The 23,733-nt window shown below is 51.0% G+C and overlaps 1 protein-coding gene across 1 annotated transcript in view; it reads left to right on the forward strand.

Annotated features, from left to right (window-relative positions):
* The window catches only part of PMFBP1 (polyamine modulated factor 1 binding protein 1), a 245,967-nt gene that overhangs the window by 170,031 nt on the left and 52,203 nt on the right, over positions 1–23,733 (forward strand). Inside the window, exon 9 of the mRNA XM_067543437.1 lies at positions 3,131–3,322. Coding sequence (XP_067399538.1) covers positions 3,131–3,322 — 192 coding nt within the window. The remainder of the gene's footprint in view (positions 1–3,130; positions 3,323–23,733) is intronic.

Here is a 23,733-nt window from a genome sequence, read left to right on the forward strand (position 1 = left end):
GGGACGGGGGCGAGGGGGGGATGGACGGGCAAGGCTGGCAGCTGCGCATAGGGGCAGGGGTCCCCTCTGGTAAGGGAGGCCTGTGTGTCTGGATGCCTCGCTGAGGCTGGACTTTGACCCTGAGCTGATCAGACACCAGTTGGTTTTTTTGATCGTGACTGTGAAGCTCATCTCATCCTTGGGGGGCTGGGGGGTGACTCCTGATTGTTGCCAGGATTATTGCAGCTGGGTGAGGTGGCGGGAGCCAGCGCCTGGCACGTCAGGTGTCGCTGAGCACGAGGAGTGTGAGTGCTGGGCTCGCAGCTCAGCCTGCCTGCCAGGAGCTCTCCAGGTGCATGATCAGTATCTGGCACGTCGTTGGTTAATACAGCCCTGCTAATGTCTTCCTGGAATGAAACCAAGAAAGCCGCCGTTAACCTCCCTTAGCCGCTGTCCTCTCTGTGACCTGAATAAATCAGCAGGGCCTTGGAAGAGCTCCATTCCCTGCCAGGCATTGGGTGGCTGGGCAGCCTAGGCACTGCCCGTAGAAGGACAGAGCTTCCAGTTTAGGCAGCTGAAGGCTTCTCGGCTCCCGGTCAGATGGAAGCAGTGCCGCTCGTTTCGTTAAAGATTGAACCGCTTGGTGCTGCAGGAGCGCTGCACTTTACAGCCGGCATCGAGCAGCTGCGAACCGTCCCACGCCACCATTTCTGTGCGCCTTCCTTCGCCCCAGGGGCCTGGCCTGCCCCGGCAGCCCGAGCAGAGACTGCGGCTGCCCTGAAAGGGAAATCCAGATCTCTTGTTATGCTCACTAGGGAGTTCGTTCCGCCGCAGAGAGCCCCCGCTTCTACCCACCCACCCCGCAGTGCAGTGCAGTGCAGCCCCCCCACTCCTATCCCCCCGCAGTGCAGTGCAGCCCCCCCGCTTCTACCCACCCACCCCGCAGTGCAGTGCAGTGCAGCCCCCCCACTCCTATCCCCCCGCAGTGCAGTGCAGTGCAGCCCCCCCGCTTCTACCCACCCACCCCGCAGTGCAGTGCAGTGCAGTGCAGTGCAGTCCCCCCACTCCTATCCCCCTGCAGTGCAGTGCAGCCCCCCCGCTTCTACCCACCCACCCCGCAGTGCAGTGCAGTGCAGCCCCCCCACTCATACCCACCCCGCAGTGCAGTGCAGCCACTCTGCAGTGCAGTGCAGCCCCCCCGCTCCTACTCACCCCCCCGCAGTGCAGTGCAGCCCCCCCACTCCTATCCCCCCGCAGTGCAATGCAGCCCCCCTGCTCAGACCCACCCCGCAGTGCTTTGCAGTGCAGCCCCCCCACTTCTACTCACCCACCCCATGTTGCAACCCCCTACTTATACGCACCCCGCAGTGCAGCCCCTCCCCCGCTTACACGCACCCCACAGTGCAGGAGCACAGGCAGGCCCCTCTGCTGGCACCCGCGTCGTCTCTGATGTAAGGGCCCACACTGGTCCCATCAGACAGCCCCTGCCCCTTCCTGCCTTCTCTGCAGTACCGAGGGCACAGCGCTGGACGGGCCATCTCGGTCTCTCACAGCCAGCTCGGGGTTTCCCTGTCCATGGTCTGAGTGTGCTCCCAGATTTCATCCCTGTCTCCTGGGCTGGAGAGGGCAAGAATGAGGGCTGGACTTGGCTTCCAGGAACTCTGCCAGTGGCCAGAGAAGCAGGGCCAGGCGGAGCCAGCTATCTCCCCGTGTAACGAGGGGGTGACCGATATTGCACCCGCCTGCGGCAGCTTTGGGGACCATCTTGTAATAAGCCGATGTATCCCTGTGGGCCGGGGATTGTCTGAGACCCCCTGCGGGAGGGTTGCCACAGCTCCTCCAGGCGCCGAACACGGTGAGGGTGATGAAGGTGAATCAGGCAGGTGTCACACACTGCCCAAGAGGTGCCCCCGCCCCCTCCCGGGACTGGTCCGGACTGGGATTTCCAGAGACCAACCGACAAAGAAAAGGATTTTGATCTAAAAAGGCAGGATTCAAACTGATCCAGCAATCGGACAGGACCTTCGGTCCAAGGGGGGCCCAATGTTCCCAGAAGGGTTAGAAAGAGGTTGGCGTCTGGTTAGCTGTTAGCGGGCATGTAGGAATGTGTGTTGGTCTGATCTGTTTTCTCTGCAGCGCTTTTACTTTCAGAGTGAACGTGTTTGCGTAGGAAGAGCTGAGTGGTAAGTCACGGCTGGCAAGCCCTGCTCAGAGCCCTGGGAGGGCAGCAATGCTCAGGAACTGGCCGTTGGGCACAGCTGCCTGGCTGGGGCTGTCCCAGAGGAACGTAGGGAGCTGTGCAGTCAGCAGACAGCGGGACAAGGGACCCTGCCCAGGGGCAGGTGACAGCTGGAGATCTGAGACCAGGCTGGGCACTGCGGGAGTGCAATACAGCTGCAGTTACCCCAAAGCATAGGAAGGTCACGAGTGCAGAGCTAGGGAAGGGGCTGGACTCCGTCCTACACAGGAGACCACGTGTTGTTCGGTGAGATTGGGGGGACCCCTATTTTTCAGTGTTTAGCAGCGAAATCTCCAGAGCTGCTGTGAGTGGTGCTGACTTGGTGAGGTCCCCGTCTGATGCAGTCACCCGGCAGTGGCCATCTGGGAACTCGGTCGCTCTGGCTGGGCCAGCAAGGAGAAGATAATTCCCATGATCTAAAACTGGTGGGGGTCTCCTGAAAAATACAGCGAGAGAGAGGAAGGGATCCTGTCTTTCTCTTCCCAGGCAGAGGCTGTCATCTCTGGCTGGGACAGGAAGGCATTCCCTAGACCTTCACCTGTTAAATACTTAAGCACAGCAAAAAGCCCACACCCTGACAAGCATGAAATCCTCCCCTGACGCCATCAGTCAGTCTGGGCTGAGTCTCTGCCAGGAGCTGAGGCAAGAGACTCAGAGAGCTAAACTGGTAACAGGAAGGGCGGTTAGTTTAGTGTCCAGCACCTGCAGGGATTGGTGGTAGTTTCCACGGGCACACAGGGAATGGGGAGTCAGATCATCAGAATGACACCCCGGATGTTCTCTCTGAAAGGAGTGCTGCAGACCACACCTGAGGGGCAGCATGGTGTTAACGTATGCGCAGTGTAGGCAGCAGGGCCGCTCAGGCTTGCATCAGGTTTCCTTTGGTGAGCTGTGTTTGTGTCTCCCCACCAGACTGAGACGCTGATGTCCGGCCTGAGGACCTGGGAAAAAGCCAGCGGGAATCTTTCCTGTGAGATGCCAGAGCATCAGTGGGAGGAGCAGGCAGAGTTGCAGCGGAGACTTGCTGATGTTCAGGATGAGCTGCAGAAGAAAGAGGCAGCAACGCACAGACTCCAGGCAGAACTTGGGGATGCCGGCCTGCTGGTAAGACACTCTCTGCAGCACCCAGCATCCAGGCACCAAACTGGAGAATATCAGCTGTATGGAAGTTTGTCCCTCTCTGGGCAGTGTGCACGATACCTACAGCTGGAGTCAGAGAGCTGTGCTCCGTTGGGTGATTCGAGATTGCCACCATGTGTGCTAGAGAGATGATACTGCCATTTGTTACTGCAGCCCCTTTTCGAGCCGAGTGGCTGTTCCAGCTGGGTGCAGACGTTGGTGATAGTTGGGTATTTGAGGCAGTTTTGTCTATTCACAAAGAATGTGCAGAGTCCTGTGTCTCTGAACACAGAAGGAATCAAACAACAGGAAACAGCTTCTTTTGCTAGGACCACCAGAAGTACTCTTTTCAGCTTGCAGCCCAACCCAACACTTCTCCCTAGGTCAGAGGCTGTGCTTCAGCTGCCCTGATAAGTGGGAAGGTCCCCTATGGAGCAGTAACTGGTTAAAAGGTAGGAAACAAAGAGTAGAAATAAATTATCAGTTTTCACAGTGGAAAGTGGTAAATAGCAGGGTCCCCCAAAGATCCGTTCTGGGATCTGTGCTAGTCAACATATTCATAAATGATCCGGAGAGAGGGGTAAACAGCGAGGTGGTTGTTTGCAGATGATACGAAATGACTCACGATAGTGAAGTCGAAAGCAGACTGCAAAGAGTTACAAAGGGGTCTCACTAAACTGGGTGACTGGGCAACAAAATGGCAGATGAAATTCATTGTTGATAAGTGCAAGTAATGCACATTGGAAAACATAATCCCAGCTATACATGCAAAACAATAGAGTCTAAATTAGCTGTTTCCACTCCAGAAAGAGATCTTGGAGTCACTCTGGATAGTTCTCCAAAGACATCAGCTCAGTGTGCAGTGGCTGTCAAAGAAACGAACAGAACGTTCGGCACCATTGGGAAAGGCATAGATAATGAGACAGACAATCTCAACATGCCCCTGTTTAAATCCACACCGTGAGCACTGCATGCAGTTCTAGTTGCCCCATCCCAAAAAAGGTATATTAATATGGAACAGACTCCACCTGAGGAGAAGTTAAAAAGACTGGGACTCTTCAGCTTAGAAAAGATGACTGAGGGGACTATGACAGAGATCTATACAATGATGAATGGTGTGGAGGCAGTGAATAGGACAATATTATTTAGGCATTCACGCAATACAAAACCTAGGGGTCACCAAATGAAATGAATAGGCAACCAGTTTAAAACAAATATAAGGCAGTACTTCTTCACACAATGCACAGTCAACCTGTGGAATTCATTGCCGGAGGATGTTGTGAAGGCCAAACGAATAACTGGGTTCAAAAGAGAATTAGCTAAATTCATGGCGGATAGGTCCATCAATGGCTATTAGCCAAGATGGTCAGGAATGTAACCCCATGCTCTGGGTGTCCCTAAACCGCTGACTGCTGGGAACTTGGGCTGGACGACAAGAGATGGATCACTCGATAGCTGCCCTCTTCTGTTCTCTCCCTCTGAAGTAGCTGGCACTGGCCACTGTCGGAAGACAGGATGCTAGGCTGGATGGACCATTGGTCTGACTCGGTATGGTCGTTCTTATAGTCTTATGTTCCTTCTGGCTGTTTCTCTGCACTTGTCTACACTGCACAGCGGTACGGCCTATAGGGGTATGAACTGCAGAGCACATCGGATGTCGCGCTGTAATAGTTCTTATCTAATTCTTACTAACATAGTCCTCTTACAAACAGGGAGAACCTGTTACCAGGCAGAGCCTCTGTCTTCGGATTAGGGTTTGCACTTGGAGTTCAGAGCACACTGTCACCGGACCCCGCTCCTTGGACTTAGCATTGCACTCCAGAGCTCAGTTTGGGAGGGCGATGCTACTGTCCATGTTTAGCTAAGAACTCCTTGCCCACTGCCCACCTGGTGGAACTCTGCTTGTTAATCTCCCATGAGTGGGAATGCACAGAGGCCTTCAAAGAAGAAAGCGAAGTTATTTACCAAGAGTTGCCTCTGTGCGTTCACACTACCTGTCCGCTTTCTCTCTACGTTAGAATTGTATTCAGTGTCAGGACTCTGGAGTCGAGGGAGACGGAACGGAGGCTGTTGAGGGGGTGCACTCCCTTATACAGAGTAGCATGATGATATCATCCTTATTCCCGACTGCTTGTGCAGCCCAGTGGACATGGCTTTTCAAGGCAGTTGCTGCCAGGGGCACCCTGGTCTACAAGTGTGAATGCTCGGGAGCAACTTGCAAAGAACAGTTACTAGTCAGTAATATTCCCATCTGCAAAGGTGGGCACCCTGAACAGAGCCCTCCGCCCCATGGCTTACCTATCTGTAGAGCCCCTCCTGCAGCTCATTTCCTTCTTTATAAAGTCCTCGTGCTGCGTATTGCTCACGCTCATCACTGCCTAGGTGTTGATTCCCATTGACCGTACAGTCAGCTGGTCAAGCCCTAGATGCTTAGTGAATTTTTTTTAATATTGAGGCTAGGTCTTAGACTTGCCCAGTTGTAACAAGAAAGATGATTGTTAATGGCTTGGGCTCCTTGCTGGGCTCATTTCTTTCATACCCTGGAATTCATGTCCTTTGGCTCTGCTGACCTGAATATGTTCCGCTTTCCCAAAGTTTCCCTTCTCTGATGTTTAGCAATAGCTCTTTTAATAAGAGATTCTTGATTTCCTAGTTGCACAATCTTTTTCCCTCCCTCATTTCTGTTAGAGAGACTCTGATCTGGAGTTTAGTTTCAGCCAGTTTAGGTGCATTCTTGGTTTTGTCTCCCATCTTAGTTTTTAGTTGGGGCGCTTCTTCTCTGGATAGTTTTGTAAAAGCGCTTGGTAGTTCCCTTAATGTTTTTGGCAACATTAATTCATTCTGCTTTCTAGCAGCCTTCCCCCTGTCAGCCTTAACTGATTCTCGGTTTCTGATTGGTTCCCTTCACACTTCTCCATGTCTGAACAGAGAGCTTACCTGTAAATCTTGGTGCATTCACATACGCTGGTGATGGCAGTACAGTAGAGTCAGCCCTTAGCCTTGTTTCTGTCCTTTTGCTTTCCTGAAGAATTGCAATCTGCTGTGCCTTAATTATGGGGTCAAGTAAGATCCTACAGCTGTCTCACACTCTTACGGATTTTAATTAGTCCTTCACTTAGAAGTAATTTGTTATTACTGGTTTCAACCTTCTCTTTTATTCCAATTCAACTCTGATCAGCAAGGAGAACATACAGGATGGTTCTCTTCTGGCCAATTTCCCCCAGCCCTCCAAAAATCAGACAATTGTCCTGTACATGACTTAGGAAATCTGAGATTAGCTTTCGGCACCAGACCCATATTAGGCATCTTGACTCCAGTCGGAGTTGCTGGGTGCTTAGCATTTTGAAAATCCGGCCCCATATTTAGAAGCCTAGATAGGGTTTAGGAGCCTAACTGTAGGCTCCTATACTTAAAAAGAAGCGATACTTGTTGATGAGTGGTTTGTGATAGGTACAGAAATGGACTTCACTGTAAATGACAGGATGTCTGTACACTGCTCTGGGTACTCTGACACATGATCCCAGCAGCATTAACATAATTATTCAAAAAGGAATTCTGCCTGCCAGCCAGCACCTACAAAAAACGCTCCTTTCCTTTCTGGGAAGCAGACCCACACCCCTCTCCAAAAGCCCTGGCAAACAGTCGTTTGCAGTAGGCCATGAATTGGCTATTTCAGGCCACAAGGGGAGAGCCGGCTCCAGAGTCTTGCCCCATCTCTTGTATAACAAGGGATTCTAGCTCCAGCACCTTGGTGGCAGCATGGCGGGGCAGGGAGGGGATCCTGCAGGCAGGCCAGGCCAGGGCTTTTCTGCTTGTCTGGATGCAGTGCCACAGCCAGTCAATTCCAAAATGCCAGGGGATGTTCTGCGCACCAGTGGACAGAACTCTTTTGATTTGGGGGGAATTAGAGAACTGGGAACGCCTGGCCTTTGTGGAAATCCGGCTTTTCTGGTTGTCCAGTTTTCACCACAGTCAATAGGGCTCTGACCAGAGTGGGATGAGGGGCCTGGCTGAGTGTGCAGCTGACTATCCACCATGATCCCCAGTCTTTCTCAGAGTCCCTGCTTCCCAATATAGAGCCCCCTCCCCCCATCCTGTCAGAATGGCCTTCATACTGAAATGTGCATTTACATCATCCGTTTAAAATGCACGTTGTTTGCTTGCACCCAGTTTACCAAGCGACGCAGATGGCCCTGAGTCAGTGACCTGTCCTCCATTATTTACCACTCCCTCCATTTTGATGTCCTCTGCAAACTTTAAGCTGGATGTGGTCAGCATAGCCACACCTTCCTCCCCACTGATCACAGCCTGGTTCATGATGCAGTGAATACTGCTGACAACTGTGCCAGGCCTCGCCCGGCAGCAGCACCCGAGCAGGCTTTGGTGATCCAGGCAAAGTCAGGGGTCCTAGGGGGTTTATTAAACCCTAGGGGGTTGATATTTCACCTCCCACCGACGGAGCGCTAATCAGTAGGGTAGTAAGTCTCCCTTTCTCCAGCCCTGCTAGCGTTTAACATTTTACAGGGGGGCGAGGTGACTTTCCCAACCAATACACTGAGTCAGTCAGGCTCTGGGCTCTTGTTATCACAAGACCAACTTTGTTCTGTCTTAATTTTGCGTCTTTCTCTGTGTAAAGAATCCCTGCAAGTTGTGGGCTGTCTAGTTTGGATTTTTATGAAGGACTCCCCCCTCCCCCTCCTCTGCCACTTCCTTCCTTTATATATTTGGCTCTCCGGTTGGATGTTCTCCTAATGGACCCATGTGTTGGAGTGTGTGCTAGTTGCACAGTGGGGGCTGAGTCCTGGTCTTAGGAAGAAATCATCGCTGACTGTCTGTTGGTCTCACTGAGGCAGGGTTATTGTCCCATTCATGGTACTTTGTAGCCTAGTGAATTGGAAGAACTGTGACAGGAGGTTATAAAGAAAAGATGAGCCACGGTCAGTTGGCTGCTTCCCAAGTGTTCTTTGCTGGGGGAATTACTCCCCCCTTCACCTTGGGGACTCAGTGCTTTGCTCACATTGTTGTAGGCACAACAGAGAGACTTGCCAACAAGTCTTCTAGACTCTTGCAATACTTCGCTTGAGATTGCAGGCCAAAGAGGTGACTGGCAGTGCAGTAGGGCTCTGTCCTCAGCGAGCAATGGACCAAAAGGGTCAGTTTCATAAAAAGGCCAGTGGGAAAATGTACACCGCTCCGAGTCTCGCTAGATCATTTTCATAATACAGAACAGAAGCAGGGTTTTATTTCTAGTAACCGTTCTAACTTGGCTGATATCAGTTCCCTGACTTCTCCTAGTCTGTCTGTCTCTGGGTTTTCTAAATGCTCATCCATCTGTACAGCAGTGTCAGGTGAATTAGTCCTTATTTGTCTTCAAGGAGTCTCTTGTGCTTCTCCTGTCCCTGGCTATCGGAATCCGTACATGGAGGGGAGGGCCGTGTGTATGCGGTGAGGGATGGAGGTGTGTACACAAATGCACGCATTTTAATAATCATTCTGGTTACATGGAACAGCTTTCTCAGAGAGGCAGGCCTTGCATGCCCCCCTGCTCTGAACTGGGCTAATGCCCCTGGGAGTCCACATGACAGACAGCAACGTTCTTGCTGACGATCGTGCTCCTTCACTGAGTGCCTCAAAGGAGCCAGCTGTCTTGGTAGGTCATAGACGGGCTGTCCTCGATGGCATACGTCTCGGTGCCTTGGACACTGTCCCCAAGGTCTGGAATAGGCAACAGGAGCAGGCCGGGGTCACTGGAGGGATCTACTCCCAGGGTGTCGTGCTCACAATGGCTCATCCGTCGAGGAGGTGGGGTGCCACGTTCTGCGCTTATGTGATCACCCCCGGTGCAATGAGCTACAGTCACACAGCCAGGCGTGTGGGGCATGGCGGCCAAATCTGCATCCAGGAGGACGGGATGACCTCTCCTAGGGAGCTGTAGGTGCACTCAGCCAGTTGTGGGGCGGTGTATGCGAGCGTGCCCGCGTGCACCCAGCCAGATGGGGGGGCCGTATGTGAGCGTGCCCAAGTGCATTCAGCCCAGGGGGGGGGGGGGGTGTATGCGAGCGTGCCTGCGTACACCCAGCCAGGTGGGGGGAGTGTATGCGAGCGTGCCCACGTGCATTCAGCCAGGTGGGGGGGAGTGTATGCGAGCGTGCCCACGTGCATTCAGCCAGGTGGGGGGAGTGTATGCGAGCGTGCCCACGTGCATTCAGCCAGGTGGGGGGGAGTGTATGCGAGCGTGCCCACGTGCATTCAGCCAGGTGGGGGGGGGTTGTGAGCGTGCCCACGTGCATTCAGCCAGGTGGGGGGGGTGTATGCGAGCGTGCCCATGTGCACTCAGCCAGGTGGGCAGCATATGTAAATGTGCCCGTGAGCACTCCAAGGACAGGGCGGTCGGGGCACGTGTATGTGTGCCTGTGTTCACTCCAGGAGCCGAGGGACAGACGCGAGTGTGCCCATGTGCCTTCCTCAGGCAGCAGGGTGGTGGGGGCACATGTGTGGCACACGCGTTTACCCGGGTCTGTGCCTGGGACAGGGCATGGCAGGGCGTGTGCAGGTGTGCCCAGGTGTGTATCTCGGGGGGAGGGGGCACAGTATGCCTGGCTGCACGTGCTAAGCGGGGAGCGTGTCTGCACACCCTGTCTGATGCCAGCTGTGAACAGCTGAGCATTTCCATAGCACAGAGCAGGTTACAGCTCGATGTCCACAGTGGCCAGGGGTTCTGAATGAAGCTGGTAGGTGCGGTGTGATGAGAGACCCGTTGTCTAATGGGATCAATAGCCAGGCCTGTGGAAGGTGGCGAGAATAAAGAAGACAAGGGAGCTGTTGGCTGAAATGGTGGTTAGGATTGGCTTCACTGCATGTAATTTCCAGTCCTCCAGGCTGTGAAGCTAAAGCAGAGCTGCTGCTGTTTGCATAGCTGCAGGGCCCTTAGAAGAGACTGGGGGAAACTAGCTTGGATCCAGTGAATATTTACCAGTACGCTGCATCGCAGCACTGCAGCATGCAGGCCTTGTGCTTCAGAGGGAAGCGAGAGGAAAGCGTAAAGATGGAGTTGCCTTTGGAGAGACTTACAAACACAGACCTCCCTGCTCGTGGCTGAACAGAAATGCTTTGGTTCTGATTGGAGCAATTTATTCTTCAGGCACTTTCCTGGATATCAGACAGCGTCTGGCTGGGTTTTGAAGTGGATGGTCTTTAATTCAGAGTGAAAGAATGCTAGTCTATATAATTGTGATTGTTCTAACCAGCTCCAGGAAGAGGGGAGCGTTTCCATAATAGCGTCGAGTCTCCTCTTCCTTGTTGTTACAGCACAGAACAGCCCTGGGAAGATCTGCCCCATTTTTGTGCTTCCAGTCTGAGAAAAGGAGCTCTTTGATTGCCCCTCTGTTCCATGCAAGCGCTGGCGTCACAGAGAACGGGCAGGCTAGGCATGGCCGCGGTTCCTTGTGGCCCAGAACTGACTGACTCTTCTGCTGAGGGGCCAGACGGCGTGCAGCTGAACATACACAGTAGAGATACTCAGATCCCAGTGGTACAGCAGCCAACCAAGCTGTCGGTGGCACCCAAAATAATTGACCAAGTATTATTATTTTATCAACTACCATAGGTTAATAACCTAGTAAAAGCCTCCTGATTGGTTAACAATTAAATCACACAGTGTCGTAATAGCGTGTGCTGCCAAGAGCCGCTTGCAACTCGCGAGCCTCAGTCTGACCCTCCCTAGTGTGTAGGGAAGGTGTGTCTGACCCGTAAGATGGATCAGAAGGTGGGCAGCTTTACATCCGACACTGCGGGAGCTGTGCATGACAGACTGCAGAGGGCAGGGCAGGGCAGAGGACGCTGCGTAAGTCACTTCAGTGAGCGCACACTGACTGTTGTTGTACCATTGGCATGCTGCCCAGGAAGAGCCGCTATCCTGGTTTGTGTCTGTATTACCGAACATTTGTATACAGTGCCACAGAAAACCAGTTCAGAGGGCCTTCCCTGTGTCGCCCACTGGAGGCGTGAGTGGAGAGGGAGAAGGCTGTCTAAGGAGAACTGAGGCTAGTCCAAAGCAGTTGTGGGGTGTACTGTACTTTGAAAGGTGCACATCCTGCTGGGAATGTCAGACGTTGGGGAGGGGTTGGTGTCCCTGACACAGACTCTGGGGAGGATGTGGTTTCTGAAGAGGGCTTGGAGAGGGAGGTTGCAGGTGTGAAGTGTAGTGCAGTTGTGGGGGGCAGGCTGGGTATTCGTAGTAATCAGCAGCTGCTACTGATTGTGTCTGTCTGTCGCACCCTGTAAGCACACAATGACTCCGTGCACAAGCACCTGACGTGCTGGCATTCAGTCGTAGTGGCTTCTCTGGGATTTTTTTAATAATCCATGGATTACAGGTTCATCATGATAGGAAGGACAGGGTCTTACTTTGCTATTACAGACCCCAAACTGCTCTGTTCCCTCTGCATGTTCCCTGCATGTCAGGTCAGACATTAGCTGGAATGCTTGGAGATTGCAGTGAACACCATGAGTGATGGAGGAGATGGGAAACAAGCGACTGCGCTGTGACACCAGGAGAGGGACATCTGAAGAGCTGGCCTCTGACGGTGTATCTACACAGCAGTTGAACACCCATGGCGGGCCCTGCTCAGGGACTAAGGCTCACGCGGCTATAAAATTGCACCCTAGATGTTCAGGCTCAGGCTGGAACCCAAGATCTCAGACCCCAGAGCTCTGAGGGTCCCAGGGCCAATCTCCAGCCCAAGTCCATACATCGACACCACAGTTTGAGCCCTGTGGCCCAAGTCAGCTGATCCAGGCCAGCCGCAGCTATGCTGCGGGTCTTTGATTCCAGTGCAGAGGTACCCGCAAACCCCCCAGGCATTCATTGTGGGGGCTCCCTGCACAGAAAGAGAAGTGGGCATTTGCAAAGATTGTAATGTGTTTCCACAGTGAGGCTGACTCCTGGAGCATTTCACTTCACAGCTGCACCACTCGTGGGTGTTCCCAGGAAGCCAGTCTCTGATCTGAGTGACACTGCTGGTGCAGGGAGGTGGTCCCCTCGCCTGCAGGTGTGGCACTCGCTACAGTCAATGGCCCTCAGCAGGAACCTGCATTCAGCATTAGACAGTGTTAGAGGCTTGAAATAGCCAGGGAAGCTCCGGTCCATCTACTAACGCCTCTTTTCCGTTTCTCTGCGGACAGCTGGTTTTAGAATGTGACCGTGCATTGTGGTGACTGGTTCTTGGAATTCTGCTAGTACATCCGAACTAGGACCTTCCAGATGACATGGCATAATATCAGAAACACTCGTTCTTTTCAGCCATCTAAATCTGCCCTGTGGCCAGGCAGCTGCCCAGATCACTTCCAAGGGATGATGAGAAATGCGTGTCCGAAATCAGAGGTTGCCTAATTTGGTGTGATGCAGAAATAGCTGTACATCCGTGCACGGAGCATGAACCCACTGTGCACTGCATAGCCTTCCCTCCCCCATCAGCTGCTGTGGACTCTTACCCCAGCTCTTCAACAGGCTGCTTGTTGGTCACGGCAGACAGACAGGGAGCATCTTGGCATACCCGGGGCACTGTGGGCAAGTTGACTTTCCATCAGAAAACCATTAAATAGTCACTGTTAGTATCTTAAAAGTATGTAAAGATCACCCAGCCCAAAGACTCCCACGGCAGGACACAGTGGTATGGAACAGTTCCTGTAGGCGGTTTGCTCAGCATCAGGCAGACCAGGTGGAAGTGACCAGGGCATTCTGAGCACTGGAGGGACATGCTTTGGGGCAGTTTCAATTCTAAACAACAGTGAAGACCATGGAAGTTATGGCTATGCCAAACACATGACATACACAGCTTTGCATAATTACTGTAGGACTCTTAATTGAATCATTAAGATATGTGCGTGCACTGTATGGTTATAACCATTCTGCTGCCTTTTCCCTGCTGTTTGTTACCTTTCCTGAGTCTGTCACGTCTGAATGTGGATGGTGTGTTCTTCAGGGGCAGGGCCATTTCTTTCCATTGACCTGGAAAGCGCCGACACAGCCACTCTCAGATATTTGTAGTGAGAATTACACGCCGCAAGAGTCTCCTGCACCATCATTCCGGCACAAGCCATCTCCCTCCTACCACTCATGACTGCACGTGCCTGAAGCAGCAACTGTAGCATTTGCTTACTTGGAAAAGTGATATTAGGAAAGTGTATAAAGTGTTTCAGTGCCTTCATTAAATGTAGCACCCAAAAGCCAGGAGCACCAGCACCATGTGACTAGCCAGCTGTCTGCAGGATGGCCGTAAGGGCAGTTCTGGATGCTACACAGCAGTTTGAGAACCACGGACCTGGTGCACTGAGAGCACCAGACATCAGCCTTGTGTGGACTCCCCGAAGTGTCACTAAAGAGCAGTTTGATCCAGCGACCATCCCTTTACATACAAAATGATGAGGTCTAAATTAGCTGTTTCCACTGAAGAAGGAAAGAGATTTTGGAATCACTATGGATAGTTCTCTGAAAACATCCACTCAAAAAAGCTAACAGAATGTTGGGAATCATTAGGAAAGGGAGAGATAATAAGACAGAAAATATCCTATTGTCTCTTTATAAATCCATGGTACACCCAATTCTTGAATACTGCGTGCAGATCTGGCCACCCATCTCAAAAAAGATATATTGGAATTGGAAAAGGTACAGAAAACGGCAACTAAAATGATGAGGGGCATGGAACAGCTTCCAAATGAAAAGAGATTAATACGACTGGGACTTTTCAGCTTAGAAAAGAGACAACTGAGGGGGGATATGACAGAGGTCTATAAAATCATGACTGGTGAGGAGAAAGTAAATAAGGAAGTGTTATTTACTCCTTCTCATAACCCGAAAACTAGTGGTCACCAAATTAAATTAACAGGCAGCAGGTTTAAAACAAACAAAAGGCAGTATTTCTTCACACAATGCACAGTCAACCTGTGGAACTCCTTGCCAGAGGATGCTGTGAAGGCCAAGACTATAATGGGGTTCAAAGAAGAGCTAGATAAGTCCATGAAGGAAAGGTCCATCAATGGCTATTAGCCAGGATAGGCAGGGATTGCTGTTTGCCAGAAGCTGGAAATGGCTGACGGGATGGATCACTTGATGATTCCCTCTGAAGCACCTGGCATTGGCCACTGTCGGAAGATAGGATACTGGGCTAGATGGACCATTGGTCTGACCAGGTATGGCCGTTCTTATGTTCTTTCCTTTGCCTGGAGGGGATTTGTATTTCTGCAGGTTAATGCATGTTCAGTTATGATGTTTTTTAAAGTGGCCTATGTGCTGTGTACAAAGCACTCCATTGAATATCCGTGGGAAAACCTTCACTTTAATACAAAAGACCCTGATATTAGTAAATTGAGTCATTTGTGGCTATGTGCAAATGGCGTTACCACAGCTAACAGCTCTGTGAGCTGGAACACGGCAGGACTCCCCGTGGGCGTTTCTTTACATTACATCCCTCTTCACTGGTCTGCAGGTTTTGTGCTTCATGCTCTGACCTTCTCCAGAGGACAGAATTAAACAGCGTGTTAGCTGAGATTCCATGGGCATCAGGAACTCTAGCTGGAACACCTTGTAATCACCCCTCCTGTCCTTCCACATATGACGATGTCATGGGCTCCAGTTACTCAGGCACCGTCATCCTCCTTGGATCCTTGGTTGCAGCATTTCTTGTTTCCTGTCTTCTCTTTTATGTATGTGTTAATCACAGCAAGATTTTCAAAGAACGAATTAAAATGCAGTGCGATGCAGATTGTCCGACCTGCTTGGGCAGCAGCGTGTGGATCAGGAGCCCGTAGACTGGCTGTATCTCAGCATTACATCAGGACTTCACTGTCCTTTGGTTGTGAGCTTCCCTTCGGGTGTGTCTTCACTGCAGAGCTAACCTGGCTGGTTTGTTCCCGGGTTAGCCTAGTCCAGGTGTGAGCAGCCATGCCCTCACAGAGGCTGTGCTCCTCCGTGTGTGTCATTAGGACTTCTGGGAGTGGAGCAGGACACATCTCTTGGTTCTTGGAGATGCGGTGAGTTGAGCAGCTCTAAGATTCTTTCCCAGTGAGCTGTGGGAGAACTTGTCTGCCTTCTGGGCACATGAGGGGAATGTGGGTGACATTGAGGACGGTCAGCACTTGAGTGGAATAACCTGCTGCCTTACTTCACCGTGGGCAGGTAACAGCCCAATGAAAGCGTCGCTTGAGCTCGCCTGGGTTGAAACGTGAAAGCACTGGGCTGGGCTGAGAGGGCTTTGTGTGTGGACCAGGGGGGTAAGAGCAATGAAGACTCCTTTGCACCTGTTAGTCCCATGGACGTTGCTGAGACCACGCTCCATGAGGAGAGGAGCAGATTGAGCTCTACAGTTGCCAGCTGACAAAAGAGCAAGTTGTTGCTAGACAGGGAGGCCCGTTGGCAGCTCATTGGGGAAAGGGATGGCCTCGGCGTGTGGCTGAGCACCCGCTCTCCGCTGCAGTTGAGATTGAGTGTTGCTTTCCGTTTATCACATGGACTGTTCTAAGTGTCATAGTGGCTCACGTTGTTCTGAAATGTGCTGGGCCTCGGAGGGTGCTGGGAGTATTAGTGCTCCACATTCGGGATCATTTGAGCAAGGGGATCCCAAGATAGAGAATTCCCCTCTAAAAAAAGAGCTACAAAATCATCTTGTTCTTCGAAAAATCTTATGGCAAAATGTTTTAGCAAACGTGTGTTGCTCAAACTATGGCACTGACCCCTCCAAACTGATCTCTCCAGGTTTATCTCAGCTAGCGCACTGCACCCACTGACCTTCTGAGGGGGCATATTGAAGTTGTTAAGGGGTTAAGTTAGGAACTCAAGGTTGGTGCATGCCAACCAACACTCCTACAGGAGTAATATGGGCATGTACAGCAAGGCTAGGACCCTGCTGAAGCCACAGAGTTTGCAGGCTGTCTGCTGTCACAGCAGCTGGGGGCTCACGGTGACATGCGGTGGTTGCTGAATCAGAGCTACACCCAGGCACTGAGCGTTTGAGCCCTAGCCGTGGCAGCTTTCAGAGAGTGCATGAATCGTTGAACCATGGGCTAGACAGGACTACAAGGGTCACCTAGTTTAACCCTCATGTTAGACTCTTTGCCTGCACTCTGCAGGGATTCCTTTGGGAAGTTCTTGCATGAGACCAAAATTTCTGGTTTAAGAGCAATATTTAAAGAGCTCCCATGGCAATGCTGTGGCCACAAGGGCTAACGTGATCCTGGGAGATCTTGAGTAAAAATAGAGAAGTTATTTTTCCCTCTGTATTTGGCACTGGTGCAACCACTGCTGGAATCCTGTGTCCAGTTCTGCTGCCCACAGCTCGAGAAGGATACTGATAAATTGGAGGGGTTCAGAGAAGAGCCACGGGAATGATTAAAGGATCAGAAAACCTGCCTTAGGGTGCTACTCAGAGCCCAATCTATTAGCTTAACAAAGAGACAGTTAAGATGTGACTTGGTCACTGTCTGTAAGTGTTTAGGTGGGGAACAAATATTTAATAATGGGCTCTTCAATCTAGCAGAAACATGTGTAACATCATCCAGTGGCTGGAAGTTGAAGCTAGACAAATTCAGACTGGAAATAAGGCATAAATTTTTAACAGTGAGAGTGATTAACCCATTGGAACAATTTACCAAGGGTGGTTCTCCATCACTGATCTTCTTAAATCAAGACTGGATGCTTTTCTAAGAGATCTGTTTTAGGAATTGTTGTGGGGCAGTTCTCTGGCTAAATGGAAAAGATTCTCCATTTGGGTCACACAGAAGGGTACTCCACCTGAACTGGTATTCATACTTCTGATCTTGGATTACCTATTATACTTCAAGCATCAGGGGCTTTTGGTATCATTAATCGAAGTCCACTTGGCTGCAATCTTGGCCTTTCATCCCTGGGAGGAGGTGGGCCATTCGGTCTTTGCTAATCACATGATAGGGTGCTTTCTCAAAGGTCTAGACAGGCTTTACCTTCAGAAGCATCAGTCAATTCCCCAATAGGTCTTTATTCTAGTGTTATCAACACTGATGAAGCCACCATTTGAACCATTAGCAACATGTTCGCTTCTTTAACTTGCATGAAAGGTAGCCTTTATGGTGGCCATCACGTCAGCTAGAAGGATTTCAGAGCTTAAGGCTCTCACATCGGAGCCTCCCTACACAGTCTTCTTCAAAGACAAGATTTGCAATTTCACTCAAACCAAGACATTTTTCTCCTGGTCCTTTATCCAAAACCGCATGCCAACAGCAAAGAGCAGAGGCTTCATTCATTGGATGTCAGATGATCTCTGGCCTTCTATATGGAAAGGACTAACCCCTTCAGAAAAATGACACCACTCTTTGTAGCGGTAGCGGACATGATGAACAGTCGTCCAGGTTCGTCTCAAAGGATCTTTTTTTGGATCACATCCTGTATCAGAACCTGTTATATCTTGATGAAGATACCGGCACAAGTGTTGACCGCTCACTCCACAAGAGCTCAGGCTTCCTCAAAGGCATTCTTAGCTCAGGTCCCAATCCAAGACATCTGTTGGGCCTCAACATGGTCATCCATCCACACGTTTGTGGCAGATTACACCATTACTCAACAAGTTAGAGACAATGCAGCAGTTGGTAGAGCAGTGTCAGTCGTGCATTGAACTCTGACCTCTCCTTCTGCGGGGCTGCTTGGGAGTCAACTACTTGAAATCGACATGAGCAAGCACTTGAAGAAGAGACAGTTACTAACCGTCGATAATTGTTGTTCAAGATGTGTTACTCATGTAACACATGGCCCACCCACCTACCCCTCTGTCAGAGTCAGCCAGCAAGAAGGAACCCCAGAGATGGGGGTCGGCAGGGCCCTATATAGGGCGCCATGGAGGCGCCACTTCAGGAGGCACCAGAGCCAACCTTACGGATACCACAAGGGGAAAAACCTTCTGGTGACGGTGCATGCGGCATGCACACACCTACTTGGAATGGACATGAGCAACATGTCTCTAAGAACAACAGATACAGAAGGTTAGTAACCGTCTTCTTCCATTTCCTGTATGTACCCCTTTTGGTTTTTAGATAGCTAAAAAGTTACTTGTGCAGCCACATTGGCCTCCTGTGGTTGTTCTTCTCTTTCCTCTGCCTCTACCACCTTCATGTTCACAACTAATTCATCTCTGCTGGTCAAAACCAGATCCAACATGGATGACCCCCAAATTGTTTCGTCTACATATGCTAAGAACTTGCAGCTCATATCATGTTGTGCTGTGATAGTCTTGCAGCAGATATCAGGGAAGTTAAAATCCTCCACTTTGCTGAATTTTGCCAATTTCTAGCCCCTGATTTCCTATAGAAACATGGAGAGACTCCTAACCTATTATGTATCTTCTTAAGAACCTAAGAATGGCCATACTGGGTCAAACCAATGCTCCATCTAGTCCAGTATCCTGTCTTTCAACAGAGGTCGGTGCCAGATGCTTCAGAGGGAATGAACAGAAGAGGGCAATTTTGAATGATCCCTCTCCTGTCATGTCATCCAGTCCCAGCTTCCGGCACTCAGAGGTTTTCAGACACCCAGAGCATGTAGTTGCATCCCTGGCCATCTTAGCTAATAGCCATTGGTGGACCTGTGCTTCAGGAACTAGTTTAATTCTTTATTGAACCCAGTTATACTTTTGACCTTCACAACATCCTCCGGCCACAAATTCCACCTGTTGATGGATTGTTATGTGAAGAAGTACTGCCTTATGTTAGTTTTAAACCGCTGCCTGTTCATTTCATTGGGTGACCCCTGGTTCTTGTGTTATATGAAGGGGTAAACAAAATTTCCTTATTCACTTTCTCCACACCAGTCATGATTTTATAGACCTCTGTCACATCCCCCCTCAGTCGTCTCTCTTCAAAGCTGAACAGTCCAGTCTTTTTAATCTCTCCTAGTATGGAAGCTGTTCCTTATGCTGAATCATTTTTGTTGCCCTTCTTTGCACCTTTTCCAGTTCTAATGTATCTTTTTTGAGATGGGGCTACAGAAGTGCCTGCAGTATTCACGGTGAGGCATACCATAGATTTATAGAGTGGTATAAGGGTATTTTTCTGTCTGGCTATTTATTTCCTAATGGTTCTTGACTTAGACACAAGAAGCGAAGACTCAGCTTGCTGAAGCGGAGAAGGAGGTGGTCACCATGAGGAGAAAATACAGCAAGGCCCAGAAAGAGGTACTGTCAATAGTGAAGGCAACCCAACAGAAGCCACCCGAGGAGGGACAGCCCTATGCTGCCCAGGAGCCCCTTCAGGGTTACACAGGGCTAGTGCTACTGTGAGAGCGTTTGCTCTACTTCTCCGGACCAGCCGAACAGCATCGGTGTGTGCTCCTCACAGCCTCGGCAAAGCAGCGGTCGATGGGGAAGTAGGGCAAGGGAGGGCAAGCATCTCAAGTCTCCGTGAAGCTCACCTGAGCTCGGCCCAGAAATGGAATCCCACCCGTTTTGCTGCAGTGACGTCACAATAGCTGACATTCAGGCAGTGAGAACTGCCCCGTTTCCCCAGCATCAAAGGAATCACGCGAGGGAGACTGAGCTCTGCAGTGGCTCCAGACCTGCTCGTCACAGAGAGAGATGTATGGGGAACCGGGAGCAGCAGCCCCACCTCAGCGCCCTGTGTCCCAGGGGGTGTCAGGGCGTGGGACGGGGGAGGGGCGCAGGCAGCACCCCGTGTCTCACAGGGGGTATCAGTGTGGGACGGGGGAGGGGCGCAGGCAGCACCCCATGTCCCATGGATTGGGCTGAGCTCACATGGGAAGAGTCTGACCCAGTCACATGAACAGGGAGGCAGGTTCCCAGCTATCGATGCCACTCTGACAGTTTCGTCTTTCTTTTATTTTTCCGTTTGTTTTTCTTTCCTCTTCTCCCGGAGGGGACCTTTCCCAAGATCTGCAGAGCTTTCTTAATACATATTTTTCAAGTGACCTGCTGAGTCCCTGGCAGGAGTAATGAGATCGTTTTCATTTGCAGAGTGCAAACTATACAAGACTTCCCTGTTTGTTATTTCTCCCCTGTAGCATCTGACCATGCTGCTGCTAATTCATGTTTGTTGATACTCCACAGCAGCCTGACATAAAGTGTGTGCTCCAGACAGTATCCAAATGTGATTAGAGCTAAAGCACCCGTTTCCTATGAACAGAGAGATTTGGAAATTGTCATTAGAACTGCAGAGAAATAACCTTTAGGGCTCATTACAATTCCGCCAGCGGAAACGCTCTTCCTGTTTTCCCTTTCATGACTCTAGCCCAGTGTTGCAGATGCTCAGTGTGGGGGTGGGTTGGGACCCTCCGCTCCTTTGCTCTGCTTGTCAAGTTCAGGAAGAGATTTTGCATACTGCATTTTTATATTTTCCTCCCTCTTGGGATGTGCACTGCAATCTGAGAAGGCAATATCACTATGGAGGACTTGTCGCCCCCGTTCCTGTCTCTGCTGCTGGCTGTCTGTTTGGAGAAGTGAAATCACTCCTCCCTGGTGCAGTTCAGGGAACAAGTGAGAAGTGGGGGGGCTTGTTTACTGCACGGGCTTGTCCTCTGGCTAAGAGTGGGAGTTGGAGGAGACTCCAGAGAGCTTTCTGCTGCATGGGATGTGCTGGGCTTTATTGTTTGTATTTGTTCAGTACAGTAGTGCTGTAGTACATCCCCTCCCCCGTTCATTGCATCTGCAGCAGTTTCCCTTGTCCCCTGCGCCCACCCCAATGGTGGCATAGTCCTTCAGCCCCTGTGCCCAGCATAGGGTTGCCAGGTGTCTGATTTTCGACTGTAAAGTCCAGTCAAAAAGGGAACCTGACAGGGTCCGGACTTACTAGTCTGCTTGCCCGCAGGAACCGGCCTCTGCCACTGAGAGTGCGGGAAGAGCAGCAGCAGCTGCTGGAGACTGCCACCGACGCTGTCCTGGAAGGGGGATCCTGGCTGTTGCCTCTCCCCCCCCCCCCCGCTGTGTCCCAGATTTCCCACCCTGCCCTTTGCTCTGGGGACAGACTCTCCCCCCGCCCCAATTTCCCCACCCCGGCCCCTCGCTCTGGGGACAGATCCCCCACTCCACCCCACTGAGCCCTGATTTCCCTGTGCCAGCCCCTCGCCCTGGGGACCCCCACTCTGCGGTGCCCCCCTTGGGGAAAGGGGCTGGCAGGAGGAGATGTTAGAAAGTTCGCAAACCTACCATGGAACCAGCCGCCTTTGTCATGAGCTGTCGCCTTGCACAGGTTGGGCTGAGGGCAGCACTTGCTTTCCCATGGAATATTAATGAATGCGAGGAGGGGAATGAAACTGCGGATGACACAGAACCTTCGTATGAAACAGATGGGAAATGGATGTTTATGGAATTTGTGTTTTAATCATATTACTTAAACTATTTGGCAGGGAAACCCACATGAGCGCAAACGCCAGAGCTGCCTTTGATCTGTGGCATGTTGCCTTTGGGGTATTTTCCGTGACTGATAAAGGCTGCACAGTTTCCCTAGCTTCATAGGCAAATGATAGAAATGATAAAACCAGAGCCAAAACCTCCCACTTGGGCTTTTTCTGTCTCCTCCTCACGCTCTCAGCACTGCTGCGGATGTAGTAGTATGTTTCACCCAATGATACACCCACGCATGGGTTAGTAACAGATGCACACATGTATGCTGCAGGATTGCAAGCTTTGCCGTTATTGGAAAGACTCCGGTGCTTATACGTATGGGCTGTTACAGCTGCTTGTAAAGTATTTATCAGCGTCGGCATTTCCACACTTTCCTTCTCTCTGTGCAGATGAAAGAGGCCAGGACGATCACAGGTTAAGCTCCAATCGTTGGGGTGGTTTTTAATATTAAGTGTGAAATAAATCCTTTTGTCCCGGCTTTTGATATTGGGTCTGATTAGAAGATTGTGGCAGAAGTGTGCATGCAGCCGTACATATTTAGTTTGTGCGTCTGCCTGCTAATGAATTTCCAATGAGCAGAACCTGGAGTAATAGCATGATCGCTTTCAAGAGCAAACAAGTGATGTGTGCTACTGCACAGCCCCATCTCCACAGCCCAGCAGCTCCCATTGTCCCGTCTCTTCTTGATTGGTGATCAGGCATTAGGAAAACATCTCCCTCCCTCCCTGCCTCCCTCCCAGAACAAAGACTGGGGGAGGTTTTAAATTCCTCCGTGGTTTTTTTATTATTTTTATTTGTATTATTCTTTCTCTTCAGAAGAACACAACTAGGAAATGATTGGATCTTGGACAGAACAAAGGGCTCTGTAATGCAGTGTGTTAATGCGTCCAGTCCCTCATTGTCTGCTGTCTGAGCCCATCCTTCTGCCAGACAGTCGCTGCGGGATGAGTCACTTTTCATGTCTGCTCATCAAGGTGAATGTTCAGAAAGCTGCCATTTTGGCACCCCGCACGGCATCAGCGGCTCAGGGACGAGGGGCGCAGCCAGGGCCAAGGGAAGGCTGAGAGAGACACCTACTGCCCCACGGCAGGACTGCAACAGGGAGCACAAATCCTGCCCTAGAGCATCTCGGGGGGGCTTTCATTGCATGAAGACACACACATGGGAAGTAGACTGTGTCAATTACAAATGGAAAATAACTTCAGCTCTAATGAAAACTATATACACAGGAGAAGAAGTCTTAGTTAAAATAGACGAGGGGCTGGAATTAGCTATCAGCCGTTTGGGGGGTGGATTCTGTACCTACCGAATAGATGATGGCCCACTAAATAACATGGTGCAGACAGACACATGGGAAGGGTTTCTCGCCGCGAGCGCTGTGTAAGCAGTCACACCTGCGGAGATGAAGTCTAGCTAAGGCACCTGCCTAGGGTGGTTTGCGGGGTACGAGGAGCCCTGTCCTCAGATGAAGAGAGGAAGGGTTTTGGAACCTTTGTGACCTAGTCTCCGCCGTGATGTTACTGTTCATGTGCTGAAATCCCTCATAAACAAAGGCTGGTTAAAGGCCGTTTGTGGCTGCTCTGCCCAGGGCAGCCACGCTCCGACATGGAGAGCTCTGCAGTCACAAAGGGACATTTCTTGTGACTTGTCTAAACAAGTTCTGTTCTGTCAGAACCTCGATGGACATGGCGTCACAGAAACGGCCTCTCCTGTGGTCAGGCGCTGAGCACTACGAACAGCAGCAGGAGGTTCTGGCTGGGGATGTGCGGTCCTGGTCCCAGCTGGGACCATGCTGCGGTGATTTAAAGCTGAAGCTTCAAAGCCTTGTGTGACTGTGGGTGGAGCCCCGCAGCACGGCTCCGATATAGAAGCGGAGGCACCTGCATGGCTATTGCCGTGGTAGGCCAGGGCTCAGTACCTGTGAGAGCTTCATCTCCTCTTCTCGCCTTAGAAAAAGGGCGGCTGCTTTGCTGCTTAGAGAGATTCCTGCACCTCTAGCTAGCAAAGAGACGTAAACACCTG

The sequence above is a fragment of the Emydura macquarii genome, unplaced genomic scaffold, assembly GCF_026122565.2.
Source record: "Emydura macquarii macquarii isolate MOO-44397 ecotype Brisbane River unplaced genomic scaffold, CSIRO-AGI_Emac_v2 contig_839, whole genome shotgun sequence".
Taxonomy (NCBI): Eukaryota; Metazoa; Chordata; order Testudines; family Chelidae; genus Emydura; species Emydura macquarii.